The following is a 16298-nucleotide window of genomic DNA, read 5'->3' on the forward strand; positions in this document are numbered from 1 at the left end:
CTGTGCAGTGGCTTTTCCTCTGCGGTTGTTGCTTTTCCCGTTTTTCACTTTGTGACTTCTTCAATTGCGCTTTGGGGTTCATTCATGAAATTTGACAAGCCGACTCGCGTTAACCAAACAAAGACGGGCTTCGAGCTTTTCCTTCTTTTGTCATTTTAATTGCCTTCAGCTGGCTATTTTTGGATAGCCAGTGAGCTCGCGATGGGGCTTTGACATTATAAATTATATATATTTTGGATTCTGAACAATCTAATTCAAAAATGTATAATTGGTTTCGGTAATTGGTTATCTAAATTGTAGGTCCCTAATGCACACATAATAATCTGTGACCATGAAAAATGCAAATATTTTAATGAATTATAACAAAAGACAGGATTCAAAGCCAAGCTTCCTCATATGATAAGCAGGAAAAATTTAAAACTTTACGAAAAGGTTAAAATTAAAAAGTTAAATTTAATATTTAATTAAAAATCAACGCTAGTAATAACATCGAAAATTCATTAGATTTTCCTATCTAAACAAGCTATATGTTCCATTTCATAGTGAAAGTCCTTTTAAAGAACGGTAGTCATAACTCAAAGACTGGCGAATTCCCCCGCTCCAATTCTCCGCATCACTTTCCCTCTCTGCGAACAGCTGTCAGCTGGTGGCCCCCACTTCGCAAAGCTTTCGTCAAGTTGGTGAAGCTTTTCCAATGCGATCCACAGCAGCATAAGCGACATCCTTGAACAAACGCATTGGAGTCCAAGGGGCTTTTCACGTTAGTACGCGACGTTGACTCCGAGAGAACGGACACGAGGGCAAACAAACGGCTAACGCAACGGGATAAACGCTGAGACAGGACCTCTCACACACGCGCACTCATACACACACACGAAAGTCCCAACTCGCCAAGTGCCAGTGTCCTAGAAATTTAACACAATACGAGAATAAATTCAAATCAAAGGCTATAATGGAAAATTAATTGGTAAGGCCCGCGAATGAAACGAAGTAAAGGAAAAGTGCAAGTGAAAAGTGACTGTAAGAAGCAGAAATTCACACACACACACACACGAAATCACTCACTCAAACACATACGCACGCACACAAAGGAAACGTCATATGCCAGAGGCATTGACAGGAGTCCGTGGAGCCCGCATTTTGTGTATCCTATTTTGTGTGGCAGCGCCAGGAGAAGGAGAGCGTGTCCTTAGCCATAGTGGCCAAGAAAAACAAAAACAAGCACAACACAATCACAATTACTCGTGTAGTTGCCATAATGATAGATTTCAAAAATAAATTGAGCAAATTATCGTAGAGAACGTGCCCCGCTTCGAAAGTCTAAAAATACTCGCGCGTCGCCAAGTTGTCGTGAGTCCAAAGTTCCCTATTCCCATCATCAGGCAAACAACAGCCAATGTGGATGTGGATGTGGATGTGGTTGTGGATGTCGAAGGGTCTAAAGTGCCGCAACAGACTTTAAATTATGCATGCACATTGATTTTCCGTTGCCGTCGTTATATCCCCATCATCTATATCTATATCACCAGGCCATCGGCTTTGTTGTCGCATGTTATCAGCGGAACTGGCGTCCTCGACGGCTTTGTTGAATGCGAGTTATCAGCGCAGCAACGGCCCCGCAAAAGGTAAGCATCCGCCTGGACCACACGGCGTATGGGTAATGGCAAAGCACTTTATTGATTAGGCCACGGCAGGCACACGAAAACAATGTTAATGAGTGCTCATCATGCTCAACGGAGGCTAAAAATGAAAGGAAAGCTATCTGGGATAAGCTGCATGAGCAGGCATAAGCAGAAAAGGTTTCTTAAAATTGTGGGGATAAGCTAAGAACGCTCTCGAGTATATAATTTAAGTATAATTTGGGTTAATGGACTTTGAGATTACGTTTCTTTATATTTTACTTTTAAAGTTTAATGTATTATTAACCAATACTTTTAGTTAAATATTTTTAGAATTGTCGCATGCCCTTCAGCGATGCTGTCTTATTCTCCTACCAACTAAGAAAATCTATGGGAATTTCACAAGAATTTTTGGATTTACTTCGCTTTGTTACCAAGAGCTCAGTTCCCTCTCTTTTGATTAAATGTTGAGGGGATCATATGACATAGCAATACCCTCGCTTTTCACTTGCCTGAACTATGACAGTCTCTCCTTTGGTTCTCTAGTTGCCCTTCCCAAGTCATAAATTCAATCAAAATGTCATAAAATACATTTATAACTCATTTACAGTGCTTATTAACACATACACAGAATGGGCGCCAACTCATTAACGCCCCCAGGACATGAGTTGATACGTGGTCCCAGTTCCCAGTTCCTTTCTCACTCCGAATGCTGCGTCATTGTTGGCACTACAACTGCTTTTAATCTGATTTCAATTATAATTCCATTTTACTGCACTAATGTCGTTTGGCGCCCACTGCCGGCTGCTGTGGCTCCCTATGAATGGCCTCGAGCCACCCACTATCCACATTCAGTTGCCACCACCCACCCACCTGATAAAGCCCATGAGGAGCGCGACTCACTCGTTGTAATTTCCCCTTTGTGCAACAGCATTTTAACGCAATTTATGGGGTCTGACAATGGGCAGTTCCTTTCGCCGATGGCGTTAAAATTTCCATTCGAAGTGCCACCGGAAGTACGGTTATAAAATGTCAACAACAATGCTAACCCAAAACAGTTGCCACACATCCGGTATGCAACTCGCCCGTGTCTGTGTGGGTTTTGCTGACGTTTTTCTAACGATTTTTACGGCTTGATGTCATGCACCGCCGTCCACCTTCGTTTTTCGCAAAATTTCCAACGGCATGCAACAAGGAGTCGGGCTGTAATTGACTTTATGGTCTGCATTCAACCAGGCAATTGGCTTAATTATACAAATTGTTTGGCGGATTATAAATTACACTGCAGTTTACATCTCGAAGTAGGTAAGAGGGACATTTCCTAGAAATCGAAACAAGCGTCCTGAAATAGTTTTTCATGGAAGCAGCTAGCTAGGAAGTCCTAAAGGAATTTGCTTGCATTTCGGTATCTACATACTTTGTTAGTGGGAAAATGTACATTTTCATTTGTTAGTTTTTTCATCATTCCAAACCCATTATATGCTGAAATGGGTTTGTTAGGCGTCATGTTCTTGACACGAAATCCAGTCACTAACATCTGCCTTTTATACTTACATGCCTTGCAGATGAAGTTTGCCCCTCGACAATATATGACAAGTGCCACACAACAACAGGAGCAGCAGCACCAGCAGCAGCAGCAACAATGACCAAGCAATTGACAACGGCAACTGCAACAAATGCGGCATCCAGCATAGGGCAAGCGGGTGATTTGGCCCCCACAGTTATATCCCCAACCGCGCCAGCCACACTAGCGACGGGCGGATCGGGCGGAGCAGGAGGAGCCGGAGGGTGCTCCGGATCAGGTGGAATCGTTTCACCAGTCAGCGAGGCAACAAAGACTGCGCCACCACCACAACCAGTTGAGGAGAAGCCCTCGAGTAGCGATGCCAGTGGCAGATCGGCGGCTCTGGAGCGTGCCTATGTGCACGATGTATACGAGCACTGTGAGGAGCCAACGGGTCCCGTCCGACCACGTATGGCCCACTTCCTCAGCGGGCTCGATCCCGGCTCCGTGGTCTGCGACGTCGGTTGTGGCAGTGGGAGGTACCTCACCCAGTGCAATCCGGCCATCTGCACCATTGGCGTGGAGCGATGCTACCGCCTGAGCAAAGTAGCCCACGAAAAGGGCGGCGAGGTAAGTTCTTTATTGTAGAAATCATAATAACATACCACATACCAATTTAGAAAAAATTGTTGTGTTCTGTGATAAGTAACTATTGTTTATCAAAGTTTAGACATATATAAACCGAGGGCATCTAGGAGCTTTAGGATTGCAAGGCCTTCGGGGTGGCTTATACCAATCTTTAATGGGTCCCCATGACCATTTGAGAGGCGGTTGAGGCTCAGTGGTCGCAAAAGTCGCAAGTAGAAAATATGAAATTCCAAAATTTGCATTCATATTAAAATAATGTAAATCTTTCCAGCAAAGTGCGTTTTTATACCACCTTTTAATGGAACTAATAGCATTAGCGGTACTTTAAAATCTGTATAATTACCTTCACAATTTCTTTTAAAGATATAATATACCGGAGATATGACTAAGCTATTCTACTCCTATTCCATTTTTAGATTGAAAGTAGCAGCATTCTTTAAAAGTTTCTCTTAACTTAATTCATTAATTTGGTTTTGGGCGGAATGAAATATTTCTCATAAAGTTTCCAAGTATGTGCTTGATTAACTGAATTCGCAAAATGAGCACCGCATAAACTCATCAAGTTTGTGTGCAATCTAATTGCAGCCTGCTGCTAATTGCATGTGTTTGGTGTGGTCGTGTTCTCCTTGAAGTTTCGTTCTCTTGGCCATAGAATTGACCCATTTTCCATTTTCCCCTCAACCAGCAAAAGGTGGAAAAGGGGAAGTGAGAGGGCCAGGAGTGTAAAACATTCGCTAGATTCAAATTCCGGCTGCTCCACTTAACTTGGCCATTAGCAGAACGCATAAATTATGCTTATCATTGGGTATTATGTGCACATGTTCCGTTCGCCTGCTGCATTGGGAGTTTTTAGTTCCTCATAATTGCAATGGTCCACAACGGTGCCGTAAAACGAGTCATTTGGAGGAGCAGTTAACCAGGCGGATACCATAAACTGCACATGGTTGGCAGCCAAAAGGGATGCATAATCGGCAATTGGGTTTAATGCACTTCCAGCTGCAGCAGCTTCCGTTTCAATTTAGATCCTAAATGGGGTTAGGATTAATATTTAATGAGTAAATGCATGCTGCATGAGTGAATTATTTACCCGAATCTAATATACACGCTGAAATGACAACTAATTTGGCTAAATTGTGAAAGTCGCTTGGAGAATTAGAGACTTCTATTGTTGGGGTAATGAAATGTGGATATATTTTTACCACTATAAAATAAATATATGCTTATGCTATAAGAGTATGCTGATCCAATCTGTTAGCAATGCCTTATTCTGTATTTTTATCTTATTAAGGAGCATTTTGAAAGGCTTTTACTATTCTTTGGGACAATTGCGCTGACAATATGTCATGTATTAAGCTCAGAAATTGTAAAGTTTATGGGATGGAAGAGCACGCCTCGAACTTCTGGGCACAATTAAGTGATACGCTCGGCTATGTCATAATGAACATGAAGTACAGCGCACTTAGTTGCCCCCTCCCCTGAACAATATTCGCTCAACAATGACACAACTCTGCTGCATAGTTTTCCCCATTTTCTTTTGTCCCGGTATTGCTGCAGTCGCTCCTGGCAACCCCCAACATTTCCCTTTACAAGGAACAACAATAAATTGCGATCCCCCTTCCTGCGCCGCGTGAAACCGACGCTATAGTGGTATATAGCCAGCTGCCTGAGGTATGCAATGCTTTTTGCCATAATCTATTACTAACGCTGGGCGTTTATTTATGGTGCCATTTGCAGGCGGAAAGCACAGACCGAGTACCATTTCCCAAGAAGAACGGGCTTTTCATTTGCTTTCCACTTCGCCGTAATCGACAACACGCATTCTTCGCATTTAAATTGCTTTCGCGTGGAATTGACAGCAAGGTTGCAGTAGCAGCTGCTGCATTTCGCCCACCGTTTACTTAATTTATTTAATAACGTGCCACATTACCATGACCCGGCTGGAGTTGCGGTGCCTCCAATTATTATTGTTCGCCGGCGAGTCCTTGACATTTAGTCCTTGCCACCGCTGATTGCCCACATGTGTTTCTAATCACATATAATTTGCCCGATAATTTGCATAGCAAAACGAATCCGATCGGAATTTATATCTATTTGCTATTTGCCTAATGTGTTTAAAATACAGCCGACAGCAAATGCAAAAAATGCGCACGTGACATGCAAGCGAATGCAAGTTTTGCTGCGGAATTGCCAACTTTATGCAAAACCAATTTAACTTGGTCCGGGCGCACAAAAGTTGCAACTTTCTGATTTGTGCAGCTCGTGCATGGCCTGATTTTCAATAATTTTGTAAAGCAATAAAACCGGAGCAAGTGGAGCAGCCAAAAATCGCACTTCACAGCACGAGACATCCTCGTAAATCTCCATCCGCCGCCCCAAAAAAAAAAAAAAAAAAAAATGGCGCATACAAATGGGTGAAAGGAAAAGCATTGCCGCAAACATAAAAAGTGAAACTCAATAATGGCAGGTGCAGAGCGCTTGGTTTTTCTGGGCCAGGTGAAACCTGCAATTTTCAGGCGGCCCGAGGCTCCGTTCTTTTGCTAAAGCGCCATTTAAATAAGCCGCAAAGAGATACTGCATAAGGGACGAGTATATATACTCATATTATATATTTCCTTTTCGGCTCACAGCCGCCTGTCTTTTCGTCTTTTGCGCTGCGCTTTGGCCTCATTAGCGTGCAACGTGGCGTATGCGTAACGTGTTTCACTCTCACCTGACACTCCCCTTCGCCCGTCTCCTGAAAGGCCCCGTCAACATAAATTCCAAAGGCGTCATGTGCCCGACCCGCGTGACACTACACACATCGCATTCACACACACAAAGGCCCTAACCCCCTGTATTTGAAAAATGGCCACTGCTATAAATACGATTTGTATAGCGCACTAGAGAAAAACATTGCAAATAAAGGAAAACTGTCAGCGTGCGCATTCATCGAAAGGAGAAACTAAAGTGCTGGGGATATGTTGTGGGCGGTGGATGCAGCTATGGGGATCAGATGAATGGAACCGCATCAGAATGCATTAAGAGTCGTGCTCATAACCGGAAAACAAAGGATTGCTTACCTAAAATGCATGAGATTCCGTTTGTTTGCCTGGGCGTTTCCACAAGGAAAATACAATGATTCACTTCGCATTGTTTATGTGTAGAGAAATTTAAGACTGGTTAAATTTTCTAAGAAAAGTTCATTGTAAGTTGCTGAATGGAAAGCCATTATCTTAAGTTTTTCCAAACTATTTAGCTCTCGAAGTATACTATAATATTTTCTGGCATTGAAATGCAATTCCAAGACCCCAATTCCTATGCTCAATGCCCATCCAAAGCTCAGAGGCCGAACAACACTTATGTTAATTGATATTTGCGAAAGACTTGGAGCTTGTAATGGCTCAGTCTGAGTTCCTAGCCACCTGGCAGCAGCACCTGAAGCGGAAAACTCTGGGCAAAGTGTAAGGCTAGGCGGGTCAAGGATTTTTATTTCTGCAGGAGAACACACCCACATCCATGGCAAGTGCAAATACACACAGAAATTTGCGATAACAGTAGAGCAGGTGGTCATGAAGACCACCATCCAAGACATGATGCGTAATCAAAACCTTTTGATACAAATGCTTGTAGCCCAACAAAACAAATAAACAATGGCTACCTTACGCATAGCTACGTGGAACGCCAATGGCGTCTCACAGCGCAAACTTGAGCTAGCTCAATTCCTACATGAGAAGCATATCGACGTTATGCTTCTTTCGGAAACTCATCTCACAAGCAAATACAATTTCCAAATAAGAGACTACCATTTCTACGGTACAAATCATCCCGACGGAAAAGCACACGGTGGCACCGCCATACTCATAAGGAACCGTATGAAGCACCACTTTTACAAAGAATTTGCGGAAAATCATCTTCAGGCCACATCCATCAACATTCAGCTGGAAGACAACACTCTCCTTACACTAGCGGCCGTATACTGCCCCCCCCGTTTCACAGTATTAGAAGATCAATTCCTGGATTTCTTCCAAGCACTAGGGCCACACTTCATTGCAGCAGGCGACTACAACGCTAAACACACTCACTGGGGATCGCGACTTGTGAACCCAAAAGGAAAACAGCTTTATAAGACTATAATTAAAGCCACTAATAAACTCGACCATGTTTCCCCCGGGAGTCCTACATACTGGCCATCAGACCTCAATAAGCTGCCTGACCTGATCGACTTCGCAGTTACGAAAAATATTTCCCGCAGTTTGGTTAAAGCTGAATGTCTGCCGGATCTGTCATCTGACCACTCGCCTGTACTAATTCACCTCCGCCGGCACGCAGAAAACGTTAAACCACCATCCAGACTGACTTCCCACAAAACAAACTGGCTCAGGTATAAAAAATATATAAGTTCACATATTGAGCTAAACCCAAAACTCAATACTGAATCTGATATAGAGAGCTGCACGTGTGCATTGCAATCCATCCTTACTGCAGCAGCTCTTACTGCAACGCCCAAAATAACAAATAATACAATTAATTCAAAAAAGACCAACGTACAAATCGAGCAACTCGTCCACGTAAAACGACGCTTACGCAGAGAATGGCAATCCTCCAGATCCCCAACTGCAAAACAAAAGCTAAAAGTAGCCACACGGAAACTGGCCAACGCTCTGAAACAAGAAGAGGACGACGATCAGCGCCGATACATAGAGCAACTCACACCAACAGGCACAAAACAAAAGTCACTGTGGCGAGCCCTCTCAACTCTTCGCCCACCGACTGAAACCGTTTTGCCGATAAGGAATTCCTCAGGTGGCTGGGCCCGTAGTGATGAAGACAGAGCCACCACATTTGCCGCTCACCTACAAAATGTGTTCACGCCAAACCAGGCTACTAGCACATTCGCGCTACCGTCCTATCCCGTAAACTGCCACCAGCAACACACCCCAATTGTGTTTCGCCCTAAAGAAGTAACTAAAATAATCAAAGACAATCTCAGCCCGAAAAAATCCCCCGGCTGCGACCTTATAACACCGGAAATGATCATCCAGCTGCCACATTCTGCAGTTCGCTACATAACCAAGCTCTTTAATGCCATCACCAAACTTGGTTACTTTCCACAACGATGGAAGAGGTCGATTATCATAATGATTCCAAAGCCTGGTAAGAACCACACAGTCGCTTCATCTTACAGACCAATAAGTCTACTCTCATGTATTTCGAAACTATTTGAAAAATGCCTGCTGATCCGACTTAATCAACATCTGATATACCACAATATAATCCCAGCCCACCAATTTGGATTTCGCGAAAGCCATGGAACCATTGAACAGGTGAATCGTATTACAACGGAAATAAGAACTGCATTTGAATATCGCGAATACTGTACAGCAGTATTTTTAGACGTATCCCAAGCATTCGACAGAGTCTGGCTCGACGGCCTAATGTTTAAAATTAAAACATCCCTACCCGAAAGCACACACAAACTTCTAAAGTCTTACCTCTATAACAGAAAGTTTGCAGTGCGGTGCAACACTGCCACTTCCACTGATCATACAATTGAGGCTGGAGTCCCCCAAGGCAGCGTTCTTGGGCCAACATTATACCTCATATATACAGCCGACATCCCTACAAATAGTCGCTTAACGGTATCCACATTTGCCGACGACACAGCTATCCTTAGCCGTTCAAGGTCCCCTATCCAAGCCACAGCACAGTTGGCACTGTACCTCATCGACATTGAGAAGTGGCTCTCTGACTGGCGAATAAAAGTAAACGAGCAAAAATGCAAGCACGTGACGTTTACGCTAAACAGACAAGACTGTCCTCCGCTCTTGTTGAACAACATACCACTCCCGAAAGCAGATGAGGTAGCATACCTAGGAGTACACCTTGACAGAAGACTCACATGGCGCAGGCACATTGAAGCCAAAAAAACCCAACTTAAACTCAAAGCCAACAACTTACACTGGCTCATCAACTCTGGTTCTCCGCTCAGCCTAGACCACAAGGTCTTGCTCTACAATTCTGTATTGAAACCTATCTGGACCTATGGCTCACAGTTATGGGGCAATGCCAGCAACAGCAATATTGACATCATACAGCGAGCACAATCAAAGATCCTGAGAACCATCACTGGGGCACCGTGGTACGTTCGGAGTGAAAACATCCAAAGAGACTTAAATATCCCATCAGTTACCAACGCAATCACGGAACTTAAGGAAAAATACCATAGCAAGCTTTACACGCACCCCAACCACCTAGCGCGAGGTCTAATCCAGCTCAGCAGCCGTTCCCGACTCCGGCGAAAGGACCTACCAACCCAGCGAATAAATTATTAGGGCCGCTTAATCATAGAACAGTTGGAAAAATAATACAACTGTTCAAAAAATACTTGTTATAGTTAAGATTTTTAAACTTATTGTTAGTTCTTATACAAGAAGATTCAATAAATAAAAGAAAAGCAAAAAAAAAAAAAAAAAAAAATAATACGTATGTAGCTTTTTCCAATATTTAATCTAGTATTTGCTCCGGCAATGTAACATTGATTCCGCAAACGAGGATTGAGAGCAATGAAATTTCCAAGGAAATTGTGAATTTATATTGGCTGCAAATTGCATTTCCTGGAACAGCTTGAATCGATATTAAATTTCTCCATTGACGCGTTTAGCAGTTTGTCATCCGATATTTTATTGAACGAACGAAATACACCTTTGTTTGCCTAACTCCCCTTCATCCCAATGATGGTAATTGACACCATCAGTTCTGGCCATGACACGAAAATGAATATAAATGGCATGGATATGCCTGAACGTGCACCGGTTTTGGCCACATTGTGTTAGGTCAGTTTGTAAAAAAAAGCATTCAACTTACGAAGAATAGGACATTTCCCCCAGCGTACGTTTGAATGACAAATGGTCGAAGCTAACTTCCAATCAGCCGGCCACACAGATAACTTTGTTTTTCCAGCGAGGAAAAGTTACTAATTGCCAAATGATGTAGCCAACCGAAAGCGATACTGCTTGTGGATTATTCAATCAGGCTGCATCGCTTTGAAATGGAAATTTTCTATTTCTTGCCATCTATCCTGAATGCTCAACTTTTCTCAACGGCGATTGATGGTCCTGTCCGTGGCTTGAAATTGCATCATCTCCTCTTGCTTACTGCAGCTTACACTATTTCAATAGCATACTTTTGCGGGCAGCACCCGTGGGAGGTTTCTGGCAAGGACTCGATTTCAGCGACAAGAGCACGATGTCGGCAGCTCTGACCCCACAAAGAGACTCCTGCGAGGACTTATCTTTGACACAGCTTAATTGGCATGGCTTCCCCGGAGATCGTTGGTTTCGTGGTGTTGGGCTATCACCAGGGGAAATCATTAAGTCCGCAAAATCAATCAAATTATTGAAACCATGAGAAAACTAAATACGGCAATAATGCTAATATCAATAATTAACAGAAATTCAATAAATAATGTGCGTTAATGAAAACCTCTTTATTGTTATGTTTTCCAGGTGGCACTGTGCGACAATCTGGAACTGCCTTTCCGGGACGACAGTTTCGATGCGGTGTTGTCGCTGGCGGTGGTGCACCACTTTGCCACCACGGAGCGACGTGTCCAGGCACTCAGGGAATTGGCTAGGATCCTTAGGATCGGTGGTCGTGTTGTGATCACCGTGTGGGCGCTGGAACAACGACATCGACGCTTCGAGTCGCAGGATGTGCTGATACCCTGGCAGCCACCAAAGAATCGAAACTACTCGTACTCGGATGAGGAGGATGACGACAATTTCCAGCCGCCTTACCATGCCTACACCGAGGACTCTACGAATTCTAGTCGATCAGCCGGAGATGGCGATAGCTCCAGCCTAAGTTCGTCTTCGCCGGGGGAATCCTGCTACAGCTTTGTTCGCCGGGCCATTCAGGTAAACCAAAAACTCTGGCGCTTCTAATTGATCATTTAGTAATTATTATTATGTTCTTAAACCATAGAAACTAGCCCGTGGACGCCGGCATGCGTGGTTCATGGACTCGTGGTCGTCAAAGGACACCAAGAACGACAGCAGCTTGGACTACGAAGATGCCAAGGATCTGCCCATAGAGCTGCGTCGCTTGGAGGATTTTGAGGACTTTCCCGATCCGCCACTATCAGCCGGCCTCAAATCCCGCAGCTTGGGTAGCATTCTGCAGCCTCCACCCCGCCAGATTGTCCGCTCGCGCTCCAGTGTTCCCAGTCTGGGTGGTCCTCAGATTCCTGGTGAATCAAAGGCCAGTGCAGCGGCGCTGCTACTCAATACTCCGGAGAGCCAGCAACTTCAGCTACAACTCCAGCTGAATGGAAGGCATTCACCCACCACTACGGCAAGCGCTGGGAATACGTTGAGCAGAAGACCAAAGCTCATCAAGCAAAAGCAGTCCTTGTGCGATGATGACGCCGCTACACCACCCGCCCCCGATACCTTTCAGGTGGTAAGCAGCCTGAATGGCTTTAATGGCGTGGTAAGCAGCAGTTTGTACACAAAGAGTGGCTGCTATGCTGGGAATTTCCATCAGCATGCCTCAGCGTCGGCCACGCCTCCTTCGGGTGATTCTGGTGAAGGAGGAGTCACTGGCGGAACCACTGGTGGGCCGACTTTCCTGCGCAAACAGAGTTCCCTGAACGAGGATCTGATGGCCTGCAATCGATTAAGAGAAAAGGAGAGGGTGCGCAAGCGCATTCAAAAGCAAACCTCGCTGAATGAAGCATTTCTCTGCAGATCAGCTCTGTTCTCCAAAAGATTACAAGTAATCCGTGAGGGTTTCACCACCAAAATCAAGAGCTCGACTGGCAGCCTGGAAAGAGTGACCAAGACGGGCATAAGTAAGCTGATCCAAAACATCAAGAGTGGACCGCAGGCGCAGCCGAATCCTGCCCAGCACCCCGCTCAACTGGACAAAAACGCCACGCTGAATAATAACAATAAGCAGGGAGTGGCGGCGACGGCTCATCAACACCACCATCACCACCACCACCATCCTGTTCATCATCTGTCCCACTTGATTCTGCCTGCATCCTCGACTTCGGGACCCGTGACGTACTGCAGCAGTGTGGAGTGCACCATGGGCAATCTCTGTCACTGCAGCCAGTACCAGCAAGAGTGTCCCGCATGTGCGGATGGCGGTCAGGGTGACAAGGCTAGAAGGCATTCCCGGGAATCCGGCTCGGACTCCTCCAAGGACAGCAGCCTGCAATCAGACACAAGTATCGAGTCCGAGGACAGCTTCGCTTCGGTCATATTCATACCCAAGCCAGAGCAGCACCAGCAGCAGTTGAACTACCAGCAGCAGCACCAGAACTCTAACTCCAGCTCGAGCAACTCATCCTCCAGCAATGGGCAAAGGGCACCGGGAGCGGCTGGTCGGGATCAGGGGATGAATCCCGGCTCCCGATTGCCGCCTACTCACTCAGTGCCAACGTCGCCGCTCATCATGCCCTGCCCTCCCACTCCAGCTCATTCTCCGGCTGCCATACAGGGCACGGTGACTTCTCCGCCTCAATCCACATCGGCCGTTTCCGCAGCCATGGCTATCTTGACGCCACCCTCGAAACCTGCTCGTTTTAGCTTCGATGAGGCCCACATCAAGCTGCAAAAGGAACAGCACGTAGATCTGCAAAAGGAGCCACCCAAGGAGAAAAAGGAGCAATTGAAGGAGCTGCCAAAGGAACCACCGAAGGAATCGCCACCGGTGCGTAGGATAACCCGTCAGGCCATCAGAGATTTGCCACCCATTCCGAAATTCCGGAAACAGCAATCTCTGCAGCTGCAACGGCAGAGCTTTCCCATCGTTAGGAGAGCGTCGGGATCGGGCGTGTCCACTTCAGCATCCACCACATCTTTGGCCACCAAACTGCTCTCCCTGGAGCTCTTTAATCCGGCCACTGATGATCTGGACAGCGATTCCAGTGAGCCCTCCTCTCCCGATTCTATAGACAGTGTTATAAGTGCACCAAGATCGGCAAAAGTGCCCTCGGGAAGTGAGGAAGGAGAAGCCGCCTCCGCGAACTCCAATTCGGCCTCGCAGGACGAAGGAGAGCCCAGCTTGGCGCAGCTCATCAGTCTGCAGCAGGAGCAGTACCATAAAGGGGAGCTTCAGATCAATAGTTCCCGGTCCCAGGCCGAAGATGATATAATCCTGAATGCAGACAGTGCTCCTCTGCTCCCCGAAAAGAGGGAGGCCGCTCAGAAGCAGGATTGTGCGGAATTCGCTGAGCAGCTAAGTGCCCAACTGCAGCGGGAACTGGATGACAAGACCAATCGGACTGAGTGCCGGTATCTGGATGGAATCGGAATGGGAGATCTGACCGAGATCTTGGGTGGCGGTAAGAAGCGCTCTAATGGTGATCTGAGTGCTTTCCGGGATGAGCTCAGGGAACGTCGCTTGATGCTTGCTAACCTCTCCACGCAGCCAAGTCTGCAACAATCCCCGGTGAGCTCATCCACCTCATCACTATCCTCCCAAACCCGCAGCTTCACCATCCAGGAAGAGGATGGTGAGGAAGAGGAGGAGGAGGAGAACGAGTCCAGCTACTCACTGGGCGTTTATGAGCACTGCAAGATCTCCAAGTTCAACTACAAGAGGAATCGACACTATCAGCTGAATCCGGAGACAGCCTACCTGCTGCAGGACGATGGGGATAGTGATGTGCGCGAGGATGAGGACGATGTCATACCAGAGGAGGAGGAGCAGGAGGAACAGGATGAGGATGCAGAGGCAGAGGCTCTGGAGGCCCGAGGTGGTGATCAGTTGGGCGAAGGCATGTCGGACTATGGCCAGCGCAGGCGCAACATGGCTGCTCTGAAGGTCCAACCACCGACGACCCAGAAGCAGCAGCAACCTCAGAAGGAGCCAAGCCAGACACCGAATCTCCAGCAGCGGCCCTCCAACGATTCCCTGGAGCACTCGAACAGCTCCACCAACTCCCTGGACAGCCCCTCCCAGGGCGGAGCCAGCACTCACCACCGCTACTACCATGTGTTCCGCGAGGGCGAGCTGGACGCACTGATCAACCACCATGTGGCCAGCCTGCACATCGTTAGCTCCTACTACGAGCGGGCCAGCTGGTGTGTGGTGGCCGAGAAGGTTCAGGTGTGGACCATCTAAGCACCCAACTCTCGAATGGGGATTCAAAACGAAACTTAAGTTTATTTGCTATTACTGGGACCGAAGCATGTATACCAAATATTTAAAGATACGTTACTTTGAGTTACACTTTTTATACGAATCAAATATATTTTAAGTTGCACTTGAATATCTTTTTAGGACATTCGATATCCAATTAGCTTTTTTTTTATTTTTTCAAGGCGTAGTTGACCCGTTTGAATCCCTGCTCTAAAACAAATGCCCATTTCCTAGCTGTAGTCTCTGATCTGATGCCCCCAAAGGAATTGTTAAATTTAGTCTATTACTCTAGTCGGCTGGCGATGCGGGGCGGGGAAGGCCCGTCCTGCCATCCAGCACTAATTTATTGTTAGCAGGCCTGCTCAAGGACGCGAACGCAGGATTGCACTGCATTGAAATCCAATTTCAAAGGAAAACGTAGCTCTAAGAACGAAACCAATCGAATCGAAACAACGCAAGCTAAATACAAATCTTACTAGTTATACGAACATATTCTATTTACAACGATCATCTGTTTGTATCTTGCGCTATCTGCAGACTAAGTTTCAAGCACTGTATTGCTATAATTTCGAAGCGAATAATCATCAAACGTCCATTGCAGCCAACATATACCACTTATACAAGAGAAAATCAAGATACCAGATAATAAGCAGCTAGAAAAAAGTAATATAGCAACTACAAGCATGTATACACTCCTTAAAACTACAAAGTTAATAGAACTCTCTAAAATATCAATAACTGCATTTAAATCTACGAGAGAACCGTACATATATCGAATGCAAAGTAAAATCAAAAGTATATACACAAAACAGTTTAAGAAGCTCTTTCCGCAAGCTCACAATTTTTCACATATATATATTTTTCACCTTTTTAAAGCACTTTTTTATTTACTTTACTTGATTGGATAAAGTACCCAACTCACTTCCCAAAAACGGCCAATAAGACGATTGTAACATAAGCCTATGCCTAAAGTTAAATTTTTGTTAGCTTAAGAAGGGTTATTTGAAAAATAACGCAAACATTTTCAATAAAACCAAATATATACATATATATACCTATACGCGACTGTACATGTGTTTTTTAGCTAGATAAACTAACTTTATACCGTAAAATAATAGAACAATTGAATAAATATTAACTAACGTTGGACGCAACACTAAATTACAACAGATAGAACTCGATTTGAACCTATTACTGCTCGAAATGCTGAAACATTATAAACATTAAGTATTGCTGGAAAATATGTATAATTTGCACAGAGCCAAACAGGCACACTCAAACGGAATAAACACAAAACCCAAGCTACAAAACCATCTGAAATATTTAATATTAATAATTTGTAATGCATTAACAACAACATTAAATAAACTAATAATACTTACTGAACTGAATCTGTG

At 45.1% G+C, this 16298-nt stretch overlaps 1 protein-coding gene across 2 annotated transcripts; it reads left to right on the plus strand.

Annotated features, from left to right (window-relative positions):
- The first annotated feature begins 765 nt into the window (after positions 1-765).
- Positions 766-16292, plus strand: LOC6616998. Of its 2 annotated transcripts, XM_032721933.1 has the most exons (5): positions 766-967; positions 1530-1625; positions 3185-3753; positions 11256-11666; positions 11734-16292. In XM_032721933.1, the coding sequence occupies exons 2-5, from the start codon at positions 1550-1552 to the stop codon at positions 14881-14883; spliced, it is 4206 nt and encodes a 1401-aa protein (XP_032577824.1). In that variant the 5' UTR covers positions 766-967; positions 1530-1549; the 3' UTR covers positions 14884-16292. The 2 variants fall into 2 exon arrangements, with proteins under 2 accessions (XP_032577824.1, XP_032577825.1); XM_032721934.1 differs by lacking the exon at positions 1530-1625.
- The last annotated feature ends 6 nt before the right edge of the window (positions 16293-16298 follow it).

The sequence above is a fragment of the Drosophila sechellia genome, chromosome 3R (assembly GCF_004382195.2).
Source record: "Drosophila sechellia strain sech25 chromosome 3R, ASM438219v1, whole genome shotgun sequence".
Classification (NCBI taxonomy): domain Eukaryota; kingdom Metazoa; phylum Arthropoda; class Insecta; order Diptera; family Drosophilidae; genus Drosophila; species Drosophila sechellia.